Below are 18,311 nucleotides of genomic sequence, written 5' to 3'. Positions count from 1 at the left end.
TGAATCTTGTTAGACAGAATGTAGTTTATAGACTATTTAAGTAAGTATTTTACAAAGGAAATACTGGGAAACAAAGTCTGTTATTTGCTGCAACAGGCAAACCCCAGTTTCTATGCTCAACAATGGCATCCCAAATCACTTGTCACTCAGGGCTGGTTTTCTGGCTAAGCAACTTCAGCATGCTGGCAATATTGCTGGGACCAGTGGCAAGAAAAAAGACCACAGACTGGGCTTTTTACCTGTCATCACCTCTGGTATTCACACAGCAATCGGTTGTTTCGAGGTGAGACCCTGAGGTACTAGCCGCTGGGGCTCAGCTTGCTCTGAGTGTGCCTTGTCCCCTTTCTGGTTGTGGGTACAGCAGCATCTTCACAGGAAGACACAGCATTTTTATGGCACACAGGACAAGCAAGCTTCCTACCCTGGGCTAGAAGTTATTTCAACCAACCCCTTCATCCTATCTTTTGATGTCTTTGTCATGCCTTTGCCTTTTGATCTTATTTCTCCTTTGACCCCACCGGGGACTTGCCTCTGTCTATGGTAAACATAACTGGGGGAAGTCTAAACAGTTTTCATCAATGATGAATTTGGAACTACAGGTCAGAAAAGTCTAGTTTCTGAAATGGGGCTTGGATCCACCAGAGCATTTCCATGGGTGGAAGGCATTTGGGCTGCAGCAGGAGAAGGGAGAGAAAAGTCACATTCCATGGGAGGAAATCCTTCTGCCCTTGGAAATGCTCTGATGGACCCAAGACTGTTTTTCTGAAAATTCCATTGCAATCCTATGCAGAGTTACTCCAACCCTTCATAGGATCGCTGTTAGACATCTTATTCCTTGTAGCTTATATGGTGAACATTTTGACATTTTGAATTTGGATACCAGGCATCTGAATTTTCACTAATAATTTCTAGTTTGGGACTTGTAGTAACTGGAGTTAGTTTTTAATTAACCAGTTAACTGACTGTGGTGGTGAGTTCTACTTCTACAGAGGATTAGCTTACCTGAGTGACTCTACCAAGATTTTCATCTATGTCCAACAACAGGTTTCCATTCTCCAGCTGTAATGCATGATTGATGAAAATGAAAGTGAACGATTTATGAAAATGGCATGTACTGCTGAGCACAACAACAGTGTATTGAACAATTATTGATTTTTACTTGTGAACGAGAGCTAGTTCATAGTTTCTTAGTGAGGTGATTTGCTTACTACAGTGATAATCTATCACATAGAATATGTGGGTTTGTGTTAGTGCTAAAATACAACAAAAGTGAATCTGTTCTGTAGTTCAACAATTTATATAAAATCTATATTCCAGGGATCTCAGGCTGAGAAATCAACTGTTTGGGTTATGCAGGTAGGGATCAGCATCATTTTCAATGGCTCCCATACAGCACATTGCACAGCAAATGGACGGTAATTTGAAACACATTTAAGAGGTAAAAGGAGCCATTCTCCCAAACACTAAAGACACTAGGATCAGGTATTTTGATGGGCACGAACAGCGATATGAACAAAAAAAAGCCACAAACAGCCCAATCTGCTGTTCCTGAACAAGCTGTTCATGAGGCCCCATTCTAAATGAACAGGTGGTCGTTGCAAGCCTTGTTTATTGCTGTTTGTCTTGCTGTTCATCAAGCCAGACAGTCTGGCACCTGCAATTCCCTTGGCAACTTAGGCAGGGATTGTCTGAATGCTGTCTGAACTCCTGCTGTTGCCCTGGAAACCCCAATCTAAGCCCAATTTAGCTTGATAGGCAGGTCTTCTTTTCAAGTGTGGAGCTCCAAAGTTGTTACAACAAGGGAGCAAAGACCAGGGGGTGTTACAGTTTCTCAAAACCACACTCACTACTTGGTAGTGGATGAATAGGCTTCCAGAGGCAGGGCCCCAACACGGGTGCATGCAGATTTCAGCAGAGTTCAGAAAAATACACTGCATTCCTCCAGTGTCCTGATAGAAGATTTCTCTTTATAAAAATGCCGACTATTATGATAACAAACATTTCACTAGTTTACAACAGGGCATGTGTCTTCAGCAACCAGTTTCAGCAGTGATGAAATTTTACTATACAGACAGTTCAACATGGAAATGGAGGGAATCTATGTTAACATGTATCATCATGGTGTTCTGCAATACACATGGAAGAATTAAATGATTGGGCATAGCGAAGAGTAGACAACTTTTTTTCTTGAGTTCCCCTTCCCAAAAATCTAATATCTGCTTATGAAGATGTTTCTGTGTTGGTATACCGGTGCTGTGTTTAAAAATGGGGAAGAGATGAGGGTTCAGGACAACGATGCTATCATTACATAAGGTGCTGACCTTGGAGGACTCCGCTGGTAATTACATGGGTCTGGGAAAATATGATGGACATAAGCCATGCATGTTGTTTTTCCCCACACCACCAGCTTCACCTCCCACCCCAGTGTCATGCCTCAGTTGCTTGGGTGGAGAAGTCACGCTACAATGGTCTGCCATGTTGCTGTTTGGCACATTTGCAACACATTTCCTACCCTTGACATAATCTTTATAATAAAATGTAACTGAATTCATTTCTGATTATAATTGAATGAACACAATCTGGAAGGTTAGTCTTTCTGTTATTATCAGACCTGTACCCCTATATCACACATACAGTTGCACTGCATCTCTCAATTGCTATGATAAACAATGGTGTGCAAGCATTTAAATTCTCAAATCTTAATCAGGATAGATACTTTTTAAATAGGTGAAGGAGATAAAAAGATTTCAGTTCATAATCTCAACAGTTTCCCTAGTAACAAACCAAGATGGCAAAAGTGAAAGAATGCCAAATACTTTATTTGTATCTTTCGTTCCAACTGAAAATGAACAATAAAAAAATTGAAAATATGTGAGAAATAGCTGAATATGTTTAAAATTTCAAAGCAGCAAGCCATTTATATCTATCTGAAAATGAAACATTATTCACTGCAAACTATGGACTTCTTTTCTACTCTCAGCAGTTTTTCTCTCTCTCCAAATGTTATACCATGGGCTTACAAGTTAGTGTACTGTCAAATCCTGTTCTCCTTGTACTTCATTGTTTCAACCAGTAACCACATTTTCATTTCACAATGTAGGCCATATTTTGCTGTTAAAGTTAAAGTCTTGTAACCAGGGCTTTTTTTCTGGGAAAAGAGGTGGTGGAACTCAGTGGGTTGCCCTCAGAGAAAATGGTCACATGGCTGGTGGCCCCACCCCCTGATCTCCAGACAGAGGGGAGTTTAGATTGTGCTCCGCGCCACATGGCGCGGAGGTCAATCTAAACTCCCCTCTGTCTGGAGATCAGGGGGCGGGGCCACCAGCCATGTGACCATTTTCAAGAGGTTCCTGAACTCCGTTCCCCCGCGTTCCCCCTGAAAAAAAGCCCTGCTTGTAACACCTTAATTATCGCATAAACTTTTGTGGATCATCAGAAGTGTTAGACTTAGCAGATTTTACACATTCATAAAGAGAGAGAAAACATACTCAGTGTTTATATGTTTTTCTCTAGACTCATGGAGATTCATGTACTCATATCTAGACTCATATCTGCCAAGTAATGACACACTACATGGATGTGATGAAGTGGGCTCTAGTTTATAAAAGTTTATTCTACGATAAATCTGTCAGTCTGCTACAAAAAATTTTTTTTCTGCTTAAGCTACATACAACTGTCTTGGTCACCCATTAAATACCACACCATTTAGAAAACACTTTCTTATTGCACCATTGGCTGAAACAAAGCATCATCTTAAAAATAAAATGCAAACAGCAGTGTATACCATCAAAGCAAGCCTATGCACAGAAGAAAGAACTCCTACTGTATTTCAGAAACTAACTTTCTGAAATATTCTTAAATTTAAAACAAAGACATGTTATCCTATGCTGGATTTATTCCAATATTATTTTTTCTTTTGAGCACCACTCCAGCTTGCCTACCAATTGTACATCATCATCATGCTGATTCACAGCGTGCCCTCAGCTGCCTCATTGAAACAATACTGATTGCTCTTATAAAGCTGTCTGGAAAAATAGCAACAGGGCAACATGGGAGAAACATGTGTGCAACACTGTTCAACAGACCATTAGCAATAACCTGACATGTGCTACAGCAAGACCTCCCAGAAAAATGGTTGCCTGCCCTGTCACTGCATGTCCCAAGTGTCCAATTATCATGTAGCATTTGGGCTGCATCCTCCATCAGTTCTCGTTCTGCATCACTTGCTGCTGAGGAGAAGCTTCCTAAAGGTGAACCATTAGTGTCTATTAGACCATGGAAAAGCCTTCAGCAGAGACTTCACAAGGCTACACTGTTCTAACTGGGGGCAAATATTTGGCCCTACATGTCTAGCTTTGCTTAGACATTTCAATACAAAAGGTTTCTCCAATTAGAGCCAGCAGTCCTCTTCTCTCCCTTCACATTTCTCCCTTGCGTATGATGTGAAAGAAACAGGAATATGGGACGATATTAGGTTGCTTAATTCTCCAGCAGAATTGCAATATTCATTGTTTTCTCTGTGTAGAAACTTAAAGGCTGCTTTAAATTGCTTGAAAATCTGCTTCATCTGAGTCCGCTCCTATTTACCTACCTAACTATGCACACATGGGGGTGGGGTGGAGGGAGCTCTTACTTAGCAAGCTTACCAGCAAGTTGCAATAACTGCCTGGGGGAAGGAGTAGCAGAAAGAGCATTAACCCTCCTATAAGGAGTATATTAAGCCCTGCAACAATAGTTGCATCTTTCCATGTCACCATATGAGAGAAAGACTGGCAAATCACAATGCACCATTTTGGTTTCCTATTTCTCTCCCATGACATTTTTCCCAAGGCTTTTTTCACTTGGTGGAATGGAAGGGTAATAAATAATAATGATATTTAGGGACTGCTAAATACTAGAAACACTGATTCATATATGCACAAAAATTGTATTTGTTGAATTAGGACAGAATCTTAGAATTGTTACTAGTTTTAGCCTTTAGGTGGGTAGCAGTGTTAGTCTTCAGTAGAACAGCAGGATTTGAGTCCAGTGGCATCTCAAAGATTAACAAGATTTCCGGAATGTAAGTTTTCAGAGCTCCCTTCTTCAGACATGAGTAGGAATTGGAAGATGAACACGTGAATGAACCTAAGATTGTTGTTAGGGTCAGTGTTTGCTGTCAGAGTGAACATGGTGACAGAGTCGGCATCTTGGTTTATTGCAGGCCCTGGTCCCAGAGTCAGTGCCAGTGTTTGGAAGTACATTATTATGAATGAGAAGTTGTTTAAGGTCAGGAGGCTGTCCGTGGGCAAGAAACAATTTGCTTCCCAGTGCTTGTGAGAGAAGAGTACTATTGTCCAGTATAGGCTGCAAGGTATTAATGATGCATTGAACCTGATTGAGCGGAGAGCTGTATGTGACCACCAGTAGCGTTCTACTGTTGTTTCTTTCAGTCCTATCTTGTAGCAGATTATCCCTTGGTATCATTCTGGCTTCATTGATCTGTTTCCTTACTACATCAGGTGGGTATTGTAATTCCAAAAATGTCTGTTGTGGATCCAGCAAGTAAGAATCTGTTAGATGGATTGAAACAGATGCAGCTGTAACGTAGGGCTTGGCTGTACACAATGGACTTTTTGGTGTGTTTAGGATGGCGACTAGAGGCATGTAGATATGTTTACTGATTGGCAGGTTTCTGTATAATGTGGTTCTTAAACTTCTGCCATGTATTTGTACTGTGGTGTCCAGAAAATATACTTCTTGTGAGAATTGATTCATGGTCAGGACAGTGGATGGGTGGAAGTTGTTGAAGGCCTGGTAAAATTTCTCCAGTGCTTCTCATTATGGCATGATTATTAATGGCACATTTGAGGAAAATTCAATAACAAAGGCAAGGATTAACATAAAATCTGGTACAAGATAAGCAAACACATATTTTATCTACTGTATCCAGTTTGGTGTAGTGGTTAAGAGCAGTAGGACTCTAATCTAGAGAACCAGGTTTGATTCCCCACTCCTCTGCTTGAAGCCAGCTGGATGATTTTGGATCAGTTACTGCTTATTGGAGCTCTCTCAGACCTGCCCACCTCACGGGTGATTGTCATGAGGATAAAAATAACACACTTTGTAAACTGCTCTGAGTGGGCCTTAAGTTGTCCTGAAGGGGGGTATATAAATCGCATGTTATTATGCTGGCCTTTCTTTGTAACATCATTTCGCACCACCTTTTATTGTAAACATAAAAGCATCAACATAACGGATGCTCCCCCTCAGTGCATCTGATGAAGTGAACTTTGATTCATGAAAATGTCTGCTGGAATAAATTCTATTAGTCTCTAAAATGATGCTGAACTCCTGTTTTATTTTGCTGCTTCAGACTAACACGGTTATCCATCTGTAACTGTAATAGGGAAGAGGTAGATGAAATATTGTTTATTTGCTGCAATCCAGATCTTTATGTGCTTCATTTTGTTCTAGGACGGTATAGCATTCACCTTTTCCTCTCTTGTACTCTCATTCCTTTTAAAGAAAATGTATTCCTTTCTTTTTGACTTTTGAAGAAAGTTGATGGTTGGGATGGATAAATTGGGGAATTATTTATTGTCTATAATATGTACATTAGAGATGGGCATGAACCGAAATACAAACCAAAGCTCGTGACGAACCAGGTTGGTTCATGGTTTGTGAACTGGTGGTTCATCAGAGCCCATTTCTGACAAACTGCCACGAACTTTAGGCTGGTTCGTTTGGTTCATTTTTTTGGTTCGGCACCACAGACAGCCTGGCACCAATCAATCTGTTTCCTAGGCAACAGGGGATGGACTTCCTGAAGACCTTCTGCTGACCTGGAAGTGGCCTTCTGCTGATCTGGAAGTGACAATTTGCTGACCTGGAAGTGACAATTTGCTGACCTGGATGTGATGTTTTCACAAACCAAACGAATTGGTTTCGCGAATCGGGACAGGTTCGTGAAAGTTCATGGTTTGCGAAATGTGATGAACCACGTACTGCACGGTTAATTCCCACCCCCCCGGTTCGTGCCCATCTCTAATGTGCATTTATAAAATTAAAAGCAGTAACAGTTGGAAATAAAAGAACTGCTAATGCAAATTTAGACTTAACGTTCCCTAAACAAAAGAACTGTCAATATAGAACAGTAAGAATCCAAGATCTTGGCCGTCTACATTCACTGTGTGTTCTTTGTATATCACAACTCCAATATGTAAACAGCGCTAGCATTTATCCAGCTTTCAGCCTGAACACAATATAATTGATAAAATATAATAATTTATAATGTATTCACTTGAGTTGTTTATTCCAGGCATTCACTTCAGCTGTACGTTGGAGCAGGTTTTACTGTTAATAAATACTGCAACTGTCAAAATGTAAGAGTAAAATATTTACATGTTGTGTTCCTCCTTAGCATACATTTTCTGAGAGTTTCATTTATTTTTTCTGAAGGAAGACCAGCTTTTTCAAACAATACTCTGACAAACTTCAGGAAAAAAACCCCCAAAACCAAATTCATTGCTAGCCAGCCTTAGGGTGCTTATGAATCATTAAGCAGAGCTACCATACATAAGCATTTGTATAATAGTCCTTTGCTTGATTCTTTACTTTTGACTTGGCATTTGTTTTCAAGATTATGACCTACTCTTGGGGAGAATGCATGTTTTTTAAACATAGCAATAAGTAAAGAAATATGTTGTCTTGACCCTGCCCCACACAAAAAAGACAGGGGGAGAGAGACCTCAGCATCTCAGTGAGATCATTGATAAAAACATTATGCAAAAAGAAAATCTGATGCAACGACATCATCATATCAGGATTCTGTTTCAGTTTACAATTTAATCATGTGTTTCACATGCCTAAAAAGAAATCTTGATAAGATCAAGTAGATGCTTTAAGTGTATTTTTTTGTGCCATATTTTTGTGCACTGGTGATAACTTTTAAGAGGAAAAAAGATACAAACTGAAAACTGAGCCACGCAGAACTGGACAAAGTCTAGAATGTATGCAACTCAGAAAACATGGTCAGGTAATTCAGATGCTTACGCATATAATAATCCACATATTCTGAAATTTGGAGAGGATCGGTAGATTTTCATAAACATCCCTTGTGAAAATAAAATCTACTCTACCTCTCTCATTTTTCTAGATTTCTAGGGGAAAGTCATATTAAGGAGTTAGTAACTTCTGTGAGAGAGATAAAAACCAGGATGGGATGTGGACTGTACCTACTATATGCAGTATGTTTTGCATCTATCTATCTATCTATCTATCTATCTATCTATCTATCTATCTATCTATCTATCTATCTATCTATCTATCTATCTATCTATCTATCTATCTATCTATCTATCTATCTATCTATCTATCTATCTATCTATCTATCTATCTATCTATCTATCTATCTATCTATCTATCTATCTATCTATCTATCTATCTATCTATCTATAGAAAGGGAGAAAGAGCACTGATATATTTACTTCATTTTTTCAGACAGCTCTTCATTCAAATCAGACTACTAACCACTCTTCTCCTTCCTGCTGCCTTCATCTCTCTAGGCTCTGCCATTCTTTTCTGTATAGTTTTGCTGCGTGTTGTACCTGATTTAAATTCATCAACATCAGAAGTCCCCTTTATTCAATGGAAGTTATACAGAATAAATAGTCTGTGTTCAATATATTTAAATCTACAGATAACTTGGAAAAACATACAATTGAAGAATGTATTGTTTGAACATTTGACTACAGCCTTCCTGCAACTATTAGCTAATGTTCTGCGTGAGGTCTGAGGACCTTGGAATAGTTTATTAAGCCAATTAATGAAGTTTTTAATTCTTCAAGTCTTTGCAGCAGGAAACATTTGAACAAATCATAAAAATATCACTGTCTTGACCTAATGGATAGAGACGCAGCTTCAGAAACCTAATAAGATAGTTAATTGCTTTGTCTCCTGATTCAATAATGCATTATTAAAAAGCCTTCACAAAACTGACACATCTCAAAAATGCAAACGATGGAAGCCAAGAACAAGGAAATTTAGTTTCTATTAAAATCTTTCCACGGCTCCCCAAGTCCTTTGATTCTTCCAGTTTGGGAGAATACGCCTGATATGAAACACTGCCCTCTTTATATGCAGACAAACCAGTGAACTGATGGTTGAGCACTATAATTTATGAGAACTAGGGGTGTGCACCACAAAAAATGGTTGATCTCGATCCAGGTTTTAGGGATACAAAAAAAACTGGTATCCCTGAAATCCAGGTCAGATCTGATTAGAGAATCTTGCATTTATCTAGCCATTATTCCCTATGGGGAACAATTTCTTTGGGGCTGGGGGGGCATTTTTCAAGCAAACTCCACCAAATTTGCAGGGAATCTACTCCTGATTGTCCACTAAAGACCCCCTCACAAGGTTCAAGAAGATTGGACCCTTGGGGTCCAATTCTGCCCCTGACCTCTCCACATTGTTTCCTTTAGAAGAAACTTTTCCATGGATTCCCAAGCAAAGGGAATCCTTAAGCAAAGGCAACCCCTGGCCTAAAGCCAGTCTCAAATGCAAGTCCCAGTCCCATGCAAGTTGAACAAGCAGGCCCAACAGAGTCAAAATGGAGCAAGGAAACCAATGTCAAGCCAGAGAATCCCAATCAAAATGAAGCAAGGCAGGACTCGCTGGAGCTGTGGAGTTTAAAAGGCAGTTGGTGGTGGCTTGAAGGGCTCTTTTGGATCTTGGGTGGTGATGGAGGGGCAGGATAGGAATCCATCCACTCTGTCTGCTGCCTCCTGTCCACCACCAGCCTTGCACTGCTCTTCTGCCGTGGTAAGAAGCTTGCCTCTACTTTGTGCTGCCAGCTTCTCACTCGCTGGTTGCTCCGCTGACTGCTTTTTCTCTGCAAAGGCTGAATAATCCAGCCTCTCAAGAAACTGACTATGCCTAACCAATTTCTTGGTTCATTTTGGCACACCCGGCCGCAGCAATGCTGCATAAGCCGGGGGCCATGTTTTGCTGGCTTGCCCGGGGAGGAAACAGACCCCTTCCCAGGCATATGGGCATTTGGCTGGGGGCGGAGCTTGTGCCCTAGTAGGCTGCTCCGCTTTCCCAGCCTCTCAGTGCCGCCTTTTCTGATCAGAGCTGGCTTGAGTGGCTGCGTTGTGACGCAGTGCACTGACGAGCAGGAAGGCAGCGAGGAGTGGATCGCAGCGGCGGCTTACCTGCCGGCTGACGCGGCGGTGGGACGTGGCGGCGGATTGAGGCGGCTGTGCGCTGCTTCGGGCCGCGGCACCCACTTGTGGCGAGGCATCGGAGCGTGGCATGCCTCGCCCTGCGAGGGCATTTGAGGCACCGCCGCGGCTTTTAGCTGTGGGAGCGTTTGCCTTGTTTCTCCTTTGGCAGCGCTTGTTGCGTGTTTCGCCGGGGCGTTCGCTGGGGTGGTGGTTTGTTAACCCCTTCCCCCCCTTTTTTCTCATCCACGTTTTCACTTGGGGTGGGCTGTTCTCACATCCCCCCCCTTTTGCCTGGCTGTAGGGTTGCGGCCACTGCTTGCGTTGCGGGGGTGGTGGTTTCTCTGGCCTTGGGAAGTGGGGCTTAGAATTTGGGGATACCTGGGCTGTGCAGCCTTTAGTGCCTCGCCAGCCGCCATTTTGGTGCTTGGGCGGCCATCTTACAGTTTCACTTTTGAGGTGGGCAGGTGCGTGAGTGCCAGCTTTGCAGTTTAGGAGGGGTTGGAGGGTAATTTGGAGAGCCAGGTTTGTTCCCCTCTCCTCCACTTGAGGCTGGTTGGGTGATTTTGGTGCACTCACAGCTCTTTTGGTGCTCTCTCATCCCAACTGCCCTCCCTTAAATCGGATTGCAGGGCAGTGCACCTTCTTTGCTTTCAGAAGCCGAGCAAGATTGGCCTTGGTTGAGTATACAGTTGAGGAGCCAGTTGGCGTAGTGGTTAAGAGTGGCAAGACTCTAATCTAGAGATCTGGGGTTTGAGTCCTCACGCCTCCACTTGAAGTCAGGTGGGTGACCTAGGGCCGGTTACAGCTCTCTCAGTCCCTCTCACCTACAGAGTGTTTCCTTATTTTTGCAGGAGGTCAGGTTTAAGTATGCCTCCAAAAAGGGGGGGTGGCCCTTCTAAGGGCAAACAGCCAGCGAAGAAGGCCGCTAAGAGGCCTCACCCTCCTATGGTATCTTCTTCCGACGAGGAGGATGGGGGCTCCAATATGGTAGAGATCCTGGAACGCTTGGCTGCTTTGGAGCGGGCCCGGGTTGGGACTCAGTCGGAAGCCCCCGGGGCCAGGGTTCGTCGCCCTACTAAAAAAGCTGTGCCTGCTGTTTTTCAGAAAGATATCTTGAGACGTATTGCGGCTTTGGAAGCGGCTTTGGCCCTTGATGGTGGTGAGCCCAGCATTAGCTGTGAGCCTGGTCGTTCAGTGGAGGAGGTGCCGGTACCTGAGCCTGAGCAGGAGGCTGCAGCGGAGGGCGGACAGGTTGCCATTGTTGTGGATCCGGTGTTGCAAGAGGGTAAGTTGGCTGTGTCTCAACAGCCTTGCACCTGGCCATGGGGGCCCTGGGGTCAGCCTGCTGCCTCAGCGCCTTCTGGCTACACTTCTCCGGCCTTGCCGCACTCGGCTCAGGCCTGGAACACTGTTCCCAACACAGCATCATCTCTGTCCACGTCTTCGTGGCCACCAACACCTCCTTTGGGTTGGCAGGGCGGTGCTAGCATTCCTTAGGGCCAGTTGCCGCCCATGATTCCGACGTCATCGCTGGGGTTGCCGACCTCGAGTTGGCAATATGGTTATGGAGGTCAAGGCGGTTTCTCTCCTTATGGGCCCTCGCCTTATGGCTTTGTGCCATATGGAGCTCTGCCGTTTGGGGATACGGCATTACCTCTAGGTGACCACCTCACTCAGGCGACTAGGAACAAAATTGTTCGGGGGGAGTATGTGGATGTCTTTGCTCTTCTCTTCAGGGAGCTGGAGAAGAAGGACAAAGATGAATTGGATGACAAGGATAAGGAAAAGATCAGGCGGCATAAGGTGGACAGGAATTGGTCAAATTGGTTGCCCGGTTTCTTGATTTATGCGGGCGTATTGGTGAGAGCGCAGCCTTGGAGGGCTGTCTCCCTTTTCCAATACCTAGATATAATTTATAAGGGCTACACAATTTTTGTTGGCCCTGCCTGGCTCCAGTACGACGAGGAGTTCAGGATGCGCGCGGCTATGAACCCGAACTTGCCGTGGGATCAGGTTCACCAGCAGTTATGGCTGCAGGTTATGACCCCGGCTAAGCTAAATTCTGGGGATAGGTCTGATAGCAGCCATCTGATTTCCCGCCCCCAAAATGTGACTGGGTCCCGTGCCCCTGCGGGGCAGCAGGTTCAACCCCGGCTGCTTTGCTGGGATTTCACATCCAGGGGACGGTGTAATCGGAAGGCGTGTAAATACCGGCACGAATGCCCTGCCTGTGCAGGCCCCCATTCCTATGCTGCTTGTCCCAAGGCCAAGCTGGGCGGCGGGGGTAGACGATTTGGGGGTGGGGGCAATCAGCAAGGGCCTGGAAAAGGGGCCCAGCCCCGTAAATCTGAGGGTACTTGAGGGCCTATTGGCCCTTTACCCTCGCCGTGCTGATGCTGAGTATTTAGTTTCTGGGTTTAAGTTTGGTTTTCGTATTCCTTTTCAGGTCCAACGCACGCCTTTCATGGCAGCCAACCTTCGGTCTGTGACTGGCATGGAAGATGTAGTGCGGGGTAAGATTGCGAAGGAGTGTGCAGAGGGCCATGTGCTCGGCCCATTTGATGCCCCTTCTGTTCCCTGTTTGCGGGTTTCCCCACTTGGTGTGGTGCCAAAAAAGGCGGCCGGTGAGTTCCGCCTTATTCACCACTTATCTTTCCCTAGGGGGGAATCTGTAAATGATGCCATTCCTGAGCATCTGTGTTCGGTGCGTTAAACGTCCTTTGACCAGGCGGTCAAGGTCGTGCGCCGTTGTGGAGTGGGCGCTGAACTGTCAAAGTGTGACATTAAGTCAGCGTTCCGCCTCCTCCCGGTCCACCCTGAGGACTTTGAGCTCCTCAGCTTTGCTTTCGAGGGCAAGTTTTATATGGACAGGGCCCTCCCCATGGGCTGCTCCATTTCATGTGCGGCCTTTGAGCGCTTCAGTTCCTTTTTGGAATGGGAGTTGCGTCGCCACTCTGCCTGCCCTGATACTTGTCATTATTTAGATGACTTTATGTTCGTGTTGACCTTTCTGGGTATCAAGTTGGATACCGTTCAGCAGTCTTTACGGCTCCCTGCAGACAAGGTACAGGACCTTCGAAGGCGGCTTGATGAATTCAGGGGGCGGAATAGGGTTTCCCTCCGTGAATTGCAGCAGCTGGTTGGGCACTTGAACTTTGCTTGCAAAGCAGTTGCCCCAGGTAGGGATTTCTTGAGGCATCTGTGTGATGCCATGGGGTCCTTGAAATTGCCTCATCACCGGCTGCGCCTCAGCCGCGGCATGCGGGAGGACCTCCAGGTTTGGAGGGACTTTCTGGGTTCCTTTAATGGGGTTACGTTTTGGAGGGAGGATTTGTTGCTCGAAGCCGAGCTTCAAGTCACTTCTGATGCATCTGGTGCCTTGGATTTTGGGGTGTACTTTAGAGGGCACTGGTGTTCAGCTCGTTGGCCCGCTGATTGGATGGAGCAGGGGTTGTCCAGAGACTTGACGTTCTTGGAATTTCCCCCTTGCTTGTGGCAGTCTGGCTGTGGGGGGACCAGCTGTCAAACCACACGGTACACTTCTGGTGTGATAACCAGGCTGTGGTGCACGTAGTTAACTCCTTGACGTCGAAATCGCCCAGAGTTATGAGCCTGGTGCGGGCTTTTACCCTTAAGTGCTTACAGTTGAATATTTTGTTTTGAGCCAGACATGTTCCTGGAATTAGTAATGGTGTGGCAGACGCTTTGTCTCGCCAACAGATGGAACGGTTCTGGCTCCTTGCCCCAGAGGCCGATCGTTTGCCAGCGCAGATGCCCAGCGAACTTTGGCGTCTTGGAAGGTGGAGGCGAACCGGGCGATCCAGTCAGCCTTAGCTCCTAGTACACGGAGGGCATATGATCGTGCGGTAGGGCAGTTCACTGAGTTCAGGGGGACTGTGGGTCTCCAGGATGTTTGGCCCATTCCTACGGAGCATCTCATGCACTTCTGTGTGGTGCAGCATGGTTGTGGCTTGTCTGTTAAGTCTGTTAGAGGCCAGTTGGCCACCCTGGCTTTTGTCAGTAAGGCTCGTGGCCTGCCAGAGGCCACGGGGGACTTCAGGGTCCGCAAAACGCTCGAGGGTTGGTCTCAGGAAGCTGGGGCTCCTAGAGACCAGTGGCAGCCTATTTCCCCTTCAGTTTTGAAGGGTCTGGGGGCCACATGGGCTGAGGTGTGTTCATCGCCATATGAGCAAAGGCTTTTTCATGCAATGTTCTTGGTGGCCTTTTTTGGGGCATTGAGGGTTAGCAAGCTGGTAGTGCAGTCTCGTGCTGATTCATCTGGTAGGGCCTTGGCTGCTGGAGACATTAAATTTGTGGAGGACAAGGTATCCATAAGGATTCGGCGCTCCAAAACGGATCAGAGGCAGCTGGGAACCACTCTGGTTTTGGGTCCCTGTTCGGACGGGGAGCTATGCCCTGTGCATGTTGTAAGCTAAATGTCAAAAGCCAGTATGCAGAGGCTCTAGATCAAAATGATCTGTGTGACAGTTAAACACATCAGGTGACTGAGAGTCAGATGGTCAAGTTCCTAAGTCAGGAGACCATGAGGGAATGACTCAGCTAAATTCACTTATGCATCTAATTGGTTGTCTATATGTATAAATTACTACTGTGTACATTATGGTTTGGCTTCTTTTGAGTCCAGTTGTAGGCAAAGCACTTTGTCTCTCTGGACTATAAACTGTATATTTATTGCTCTTTATCCACCTGTAAATAAATTGTATTATACACCTTTACCGGACAAGCAAGGTGTGGACTCTTTCTGGGTTCTCCTCAAGCTGGTGCAGTCACGCTAATTACGCACCATTCAACAGTGCAAGCCCTTAGGGATTACATTGAGTTGCGGGGGGGATGCCCCTGGGGCCTTCTTTCGGCACGCTGATGGTGCGCCATTGACCCATTATCAGTTTTGGGCAGTTACAGAACGGGCCCTTGGTAAACTTGGGTTGTCGGGGGTCAAATTCGGCACCCACTCTTTTCGAATCAGAGTGGCCTCTACGGCTGCAGCGATGGGGTACCCCCAATGGGCTATACAGCGTGTGGGCAGGTGGCAGTCAGGTGAGTTCCGTTCGTACATCTGCCCTTTGTCCCATTCTTGACAGCCCTTGCTAACTGTTTTCTCTTAGGTGTGGCGCCGGGCCCTGTGAAGCGCAGGATCGTAATTTGCGGACACAGCATGGTGTTCTGGGCCGCTCATCAAGCCAGACGGACTCCCATCGGATCCCAGCTCGGGCTGAGTGCTGTGGCCATGGTCGAGTAGCTTGGAAGGCGTGGCCTTCGGTGGCCGGCCTTGTTACCACTCTTGTTCAGGAGGTGGAAGGGTCCGCCCCCGCACATCTTGGTCATACACTTGGGTGGAAATGACCTTGGTTTTGTGCAAGGAAAGGCCCTTTCATTGCAGGCAACTGCAGACCTATGCGAAATAAGCCACCGGTGGTTGGGCGTGCTGATATTTTGGTCCGAGATGTTGCAACGTTGGGTATGGTGTGAGGCGCTTGACCCACGGGCGCGGCGCAAGGCGAACCGGGTGATGAAGAAACCTTTAGGGGAAGGCCTGGGGATTTATTTGCCACACCCTAGGATTAAGGCTGAATTTGCCCATCTCTACAGGGATGATGGTGTCCATTTATCACCAGAAGGCAATGACCTGTTTTTGGACGACCTGCGGCAAGGGCTTCGGTTAGCCTTCAGCCACCTGTGGGGCGTCAGGGCCTAAGCAGAGGCTTGGCCCTGGCGGTGGCAGGAGATTTTTGGGGAATAGGGAGCGGGCCGGTGAGCACCCACTGGCATTTCCCCCAGATGTGGGTGAACAGGGTCTGCCATCTGTGCGGTATGCTTGTGACAGCTACCACAGCACGGGCAGACACCTGCGGGGATCCCCAGGTACAAGTCCTTCCCTCATGCTGTATGGCTGGGGCGTTAGGAGCTTGGTGGGGGGATCCGTTAGCCTGGCTGGCCGGGTTGCAGCTATTCAATGGATGGCCTACACCTGGGGCTTTGGGGCTCGCCCAGACAGGCCAAGGCGGTGGTCAGGTGTGACCCCATGGCTTGACCTGTACCGCATAGTTGGCCCTTGCCGTAGTTATGCAGTTTATATTGTTGTTATATTAATAAACGGCCATTTATCTCCAAGCCTGTGTCTGTCTCTTATTCCGGCTAAGTCAGCAATTTGGCACACCCGGCCGCAGCAATGCTGCATAAGCCGGGGGCCATGTTTTGCTGGCTTGCCCCGGGAGGAGACAGACCCCTTCCCGGGCATACGGGCATTTGGCTGGGGGCGGAGCTTGTGCCTTAGTAGGCTGCTCCGCTCTCCCAGCCTCTCAGTGCCGCCTTTTCTGCTCGGCCCACCCACCCTGCCCTGTCATGGTGCAGGATTAGCCGGCTGCTGTTCCCAGAGCCAGGTAGGAATTTTTTGCCCGTTACCTGATTGGCTGTTGGTTCGGGGTTTTTTTTGCCTGCCTTGCACTGCTGGCAGAGGTTGAGGGTTTTGGCCTGGGTGGTGCCGTTTAGGTTCCCTGGCAGGAGATTTTTGGGGAATAGGGAGCGGGCCGGTGAGCACCCACTGGCATTTCCCCCAGACGTGGGGGAACAGGGTCTGCCATCTGTGCGGTATGCTTGTGATGGCTACCACAGCACGGGCAGACGCCTGCGGGGATCCCCAGGTACAAGTCCTTCCCTCATGCTGTACGGCTGGGGCATTAGGAGCTTGGTGGGGGGATCCATTAGCCTGGCTGGCCGGGTTGCAGCTATTCAATGGATGGCCTACACCCGGGGCTTTGGGGCTCGCCCAGACAGGCCAAGGCGGTGGTCAGGTGTGACCCCGTGGCTTGACCTGTACCGCATAGTTGGCCCTTGCCGTAGTTATGCAGTTTATATTGTTGTTATATTAATAAACGGCCATTTATCTCCAAGCCTGTGTCTGTCTCTTATTCCGGCTAAGTCAGCAAACACACTTTGACTAGTTAGAAGCAGTTAGAAGTTAATTAGAAACAAAAAGAAGCATTCTCTGGGAAACTGCAGTCAAGATGACACTGTCTGCAAGTCCCTAGCTAGAGGATGAGATAGTGCCACAGGTGTAAGGTCAGAGACATTCCCAAGGCCAGAACATTGAAGAGAGTTTTGAACTCATATTCCATCTCATTGACACATGGCAGTCTGGGTGTGGAATGATCAGTTCCCTACTTATGAAGACAGGCTAGCTGCAGAAGCAAGTCATCACAGACCAAGCCCTTTCTTGATTGGTCAAGCTGGTCAGGCCGCACTGCAGGCAGGTAGCCTTAAAGCTTAAACTTTCATTCTAGTTTTTGTCCTTCTTGGGGCAATATCCTCTCTAAAGACCAAGATCCTGGCTTGCAAATGGAAGTCCATAACTATATGCCTTTGTTCTGTGGACTTGAGACTCTGAAGCTCCGTCTTGATTCTTGAGACCTAATTGAAAGGTAACTTCTGGTTTAGGACTGAAGTCTTACAGTGTATGATAGCTTAGCTAATTAGCCTGTTATTTTCTTCTTCTGTTTTGCACACTTCTATAATTTGTATTTACTTGCACTTCTTTTAATAAGCTTGCTTAATTATATTTGTGTGGAGTTACTTGGGTTCATAAATTCAAACTGAATCCAGCACCTTGGCCAATTTTCCCTAGCTACCCAAGAAATTGTGAAGCCTCTGAAGTGTCCTACCTTGCAGGGCTAACTTCTGTTTGACTTCTGTCTCTCTGGGGCATATGTGGCATATTAAAAGAGAGTGCCAGTTCACTTATTAACTTGCTTCAAAAGAATAACAATCCACAAATAATTAAAATGTTTATTGATTAATTTATATTTCTTTTACTCAACCGGATTTGTCAAGTTAATTCTCATAGAATCATAGAGCTGAAAGGGGACACCAAGGCTCATGTAGTCCAACCCTCTGCACAGTGAAGGAAATGCACAGCTACCCTCCCTCCTCCTCACAAGCCTGAAAGAGTTTAAGACCTTTCCTTTTGCTTTCAGTGTCAAGACTAGCTCTTGGGGGAAGAGAAAAATCTTGAAATCTTGTGTGGGTTATGTTTTAGTTTTTAAACGTTTCATGTTGAAGGGTAAAAACTTAAATTGTAGGCTAAAT

At 46.1% G+C, this 18,311-nt stretch overlaps 1 protein-coding gene across 2 annotated transcripts in view; it reads right to left on the bottom strand.

Annotated features, from left to right (window-relative positions):
* The window catches only part of DAB1 (DAB adaptor protein 1), a 321,139-nt gene that overhangs the window by 34,733 nt on the left and 268,095 nt on the right, over positions 1 to 18,311 (bottom strand). For both annotated transcript variants that reach the window (XM_054979924.1, XM_054979923.1), the window contains exon 8: positions 1,003 to 1,059. In XM_054979924.1, coding sequence (XP_054835899.1) covers positions 1,003 to 1,059 — 57 coding nt within the window. The remainder of the gene's footprint in view (positions 1 to 1,002; positions 1,060 to 18,311) is intronic.

Source organism: Eublepharis macularius, chromosome 5, assembly GCF_028583425.1.
Source record: "Eublepharis macularius isolate TG4126 chromosome 5, MPM_Emac_v1.0, whole genome shotgun sequence".
Classification (NCBI taxonomy): Eukaryota; Metazoa; Chordata; class Lepidosauria; order Squamata; family Eublepharidae; genus Eublepharis; species Eublepharis macularius.
The sequence above is the reverse complement of the archived record's forward strand: the minus strand, read 5'-3'. Positions and strand labels throughout refer to the sequence as shown.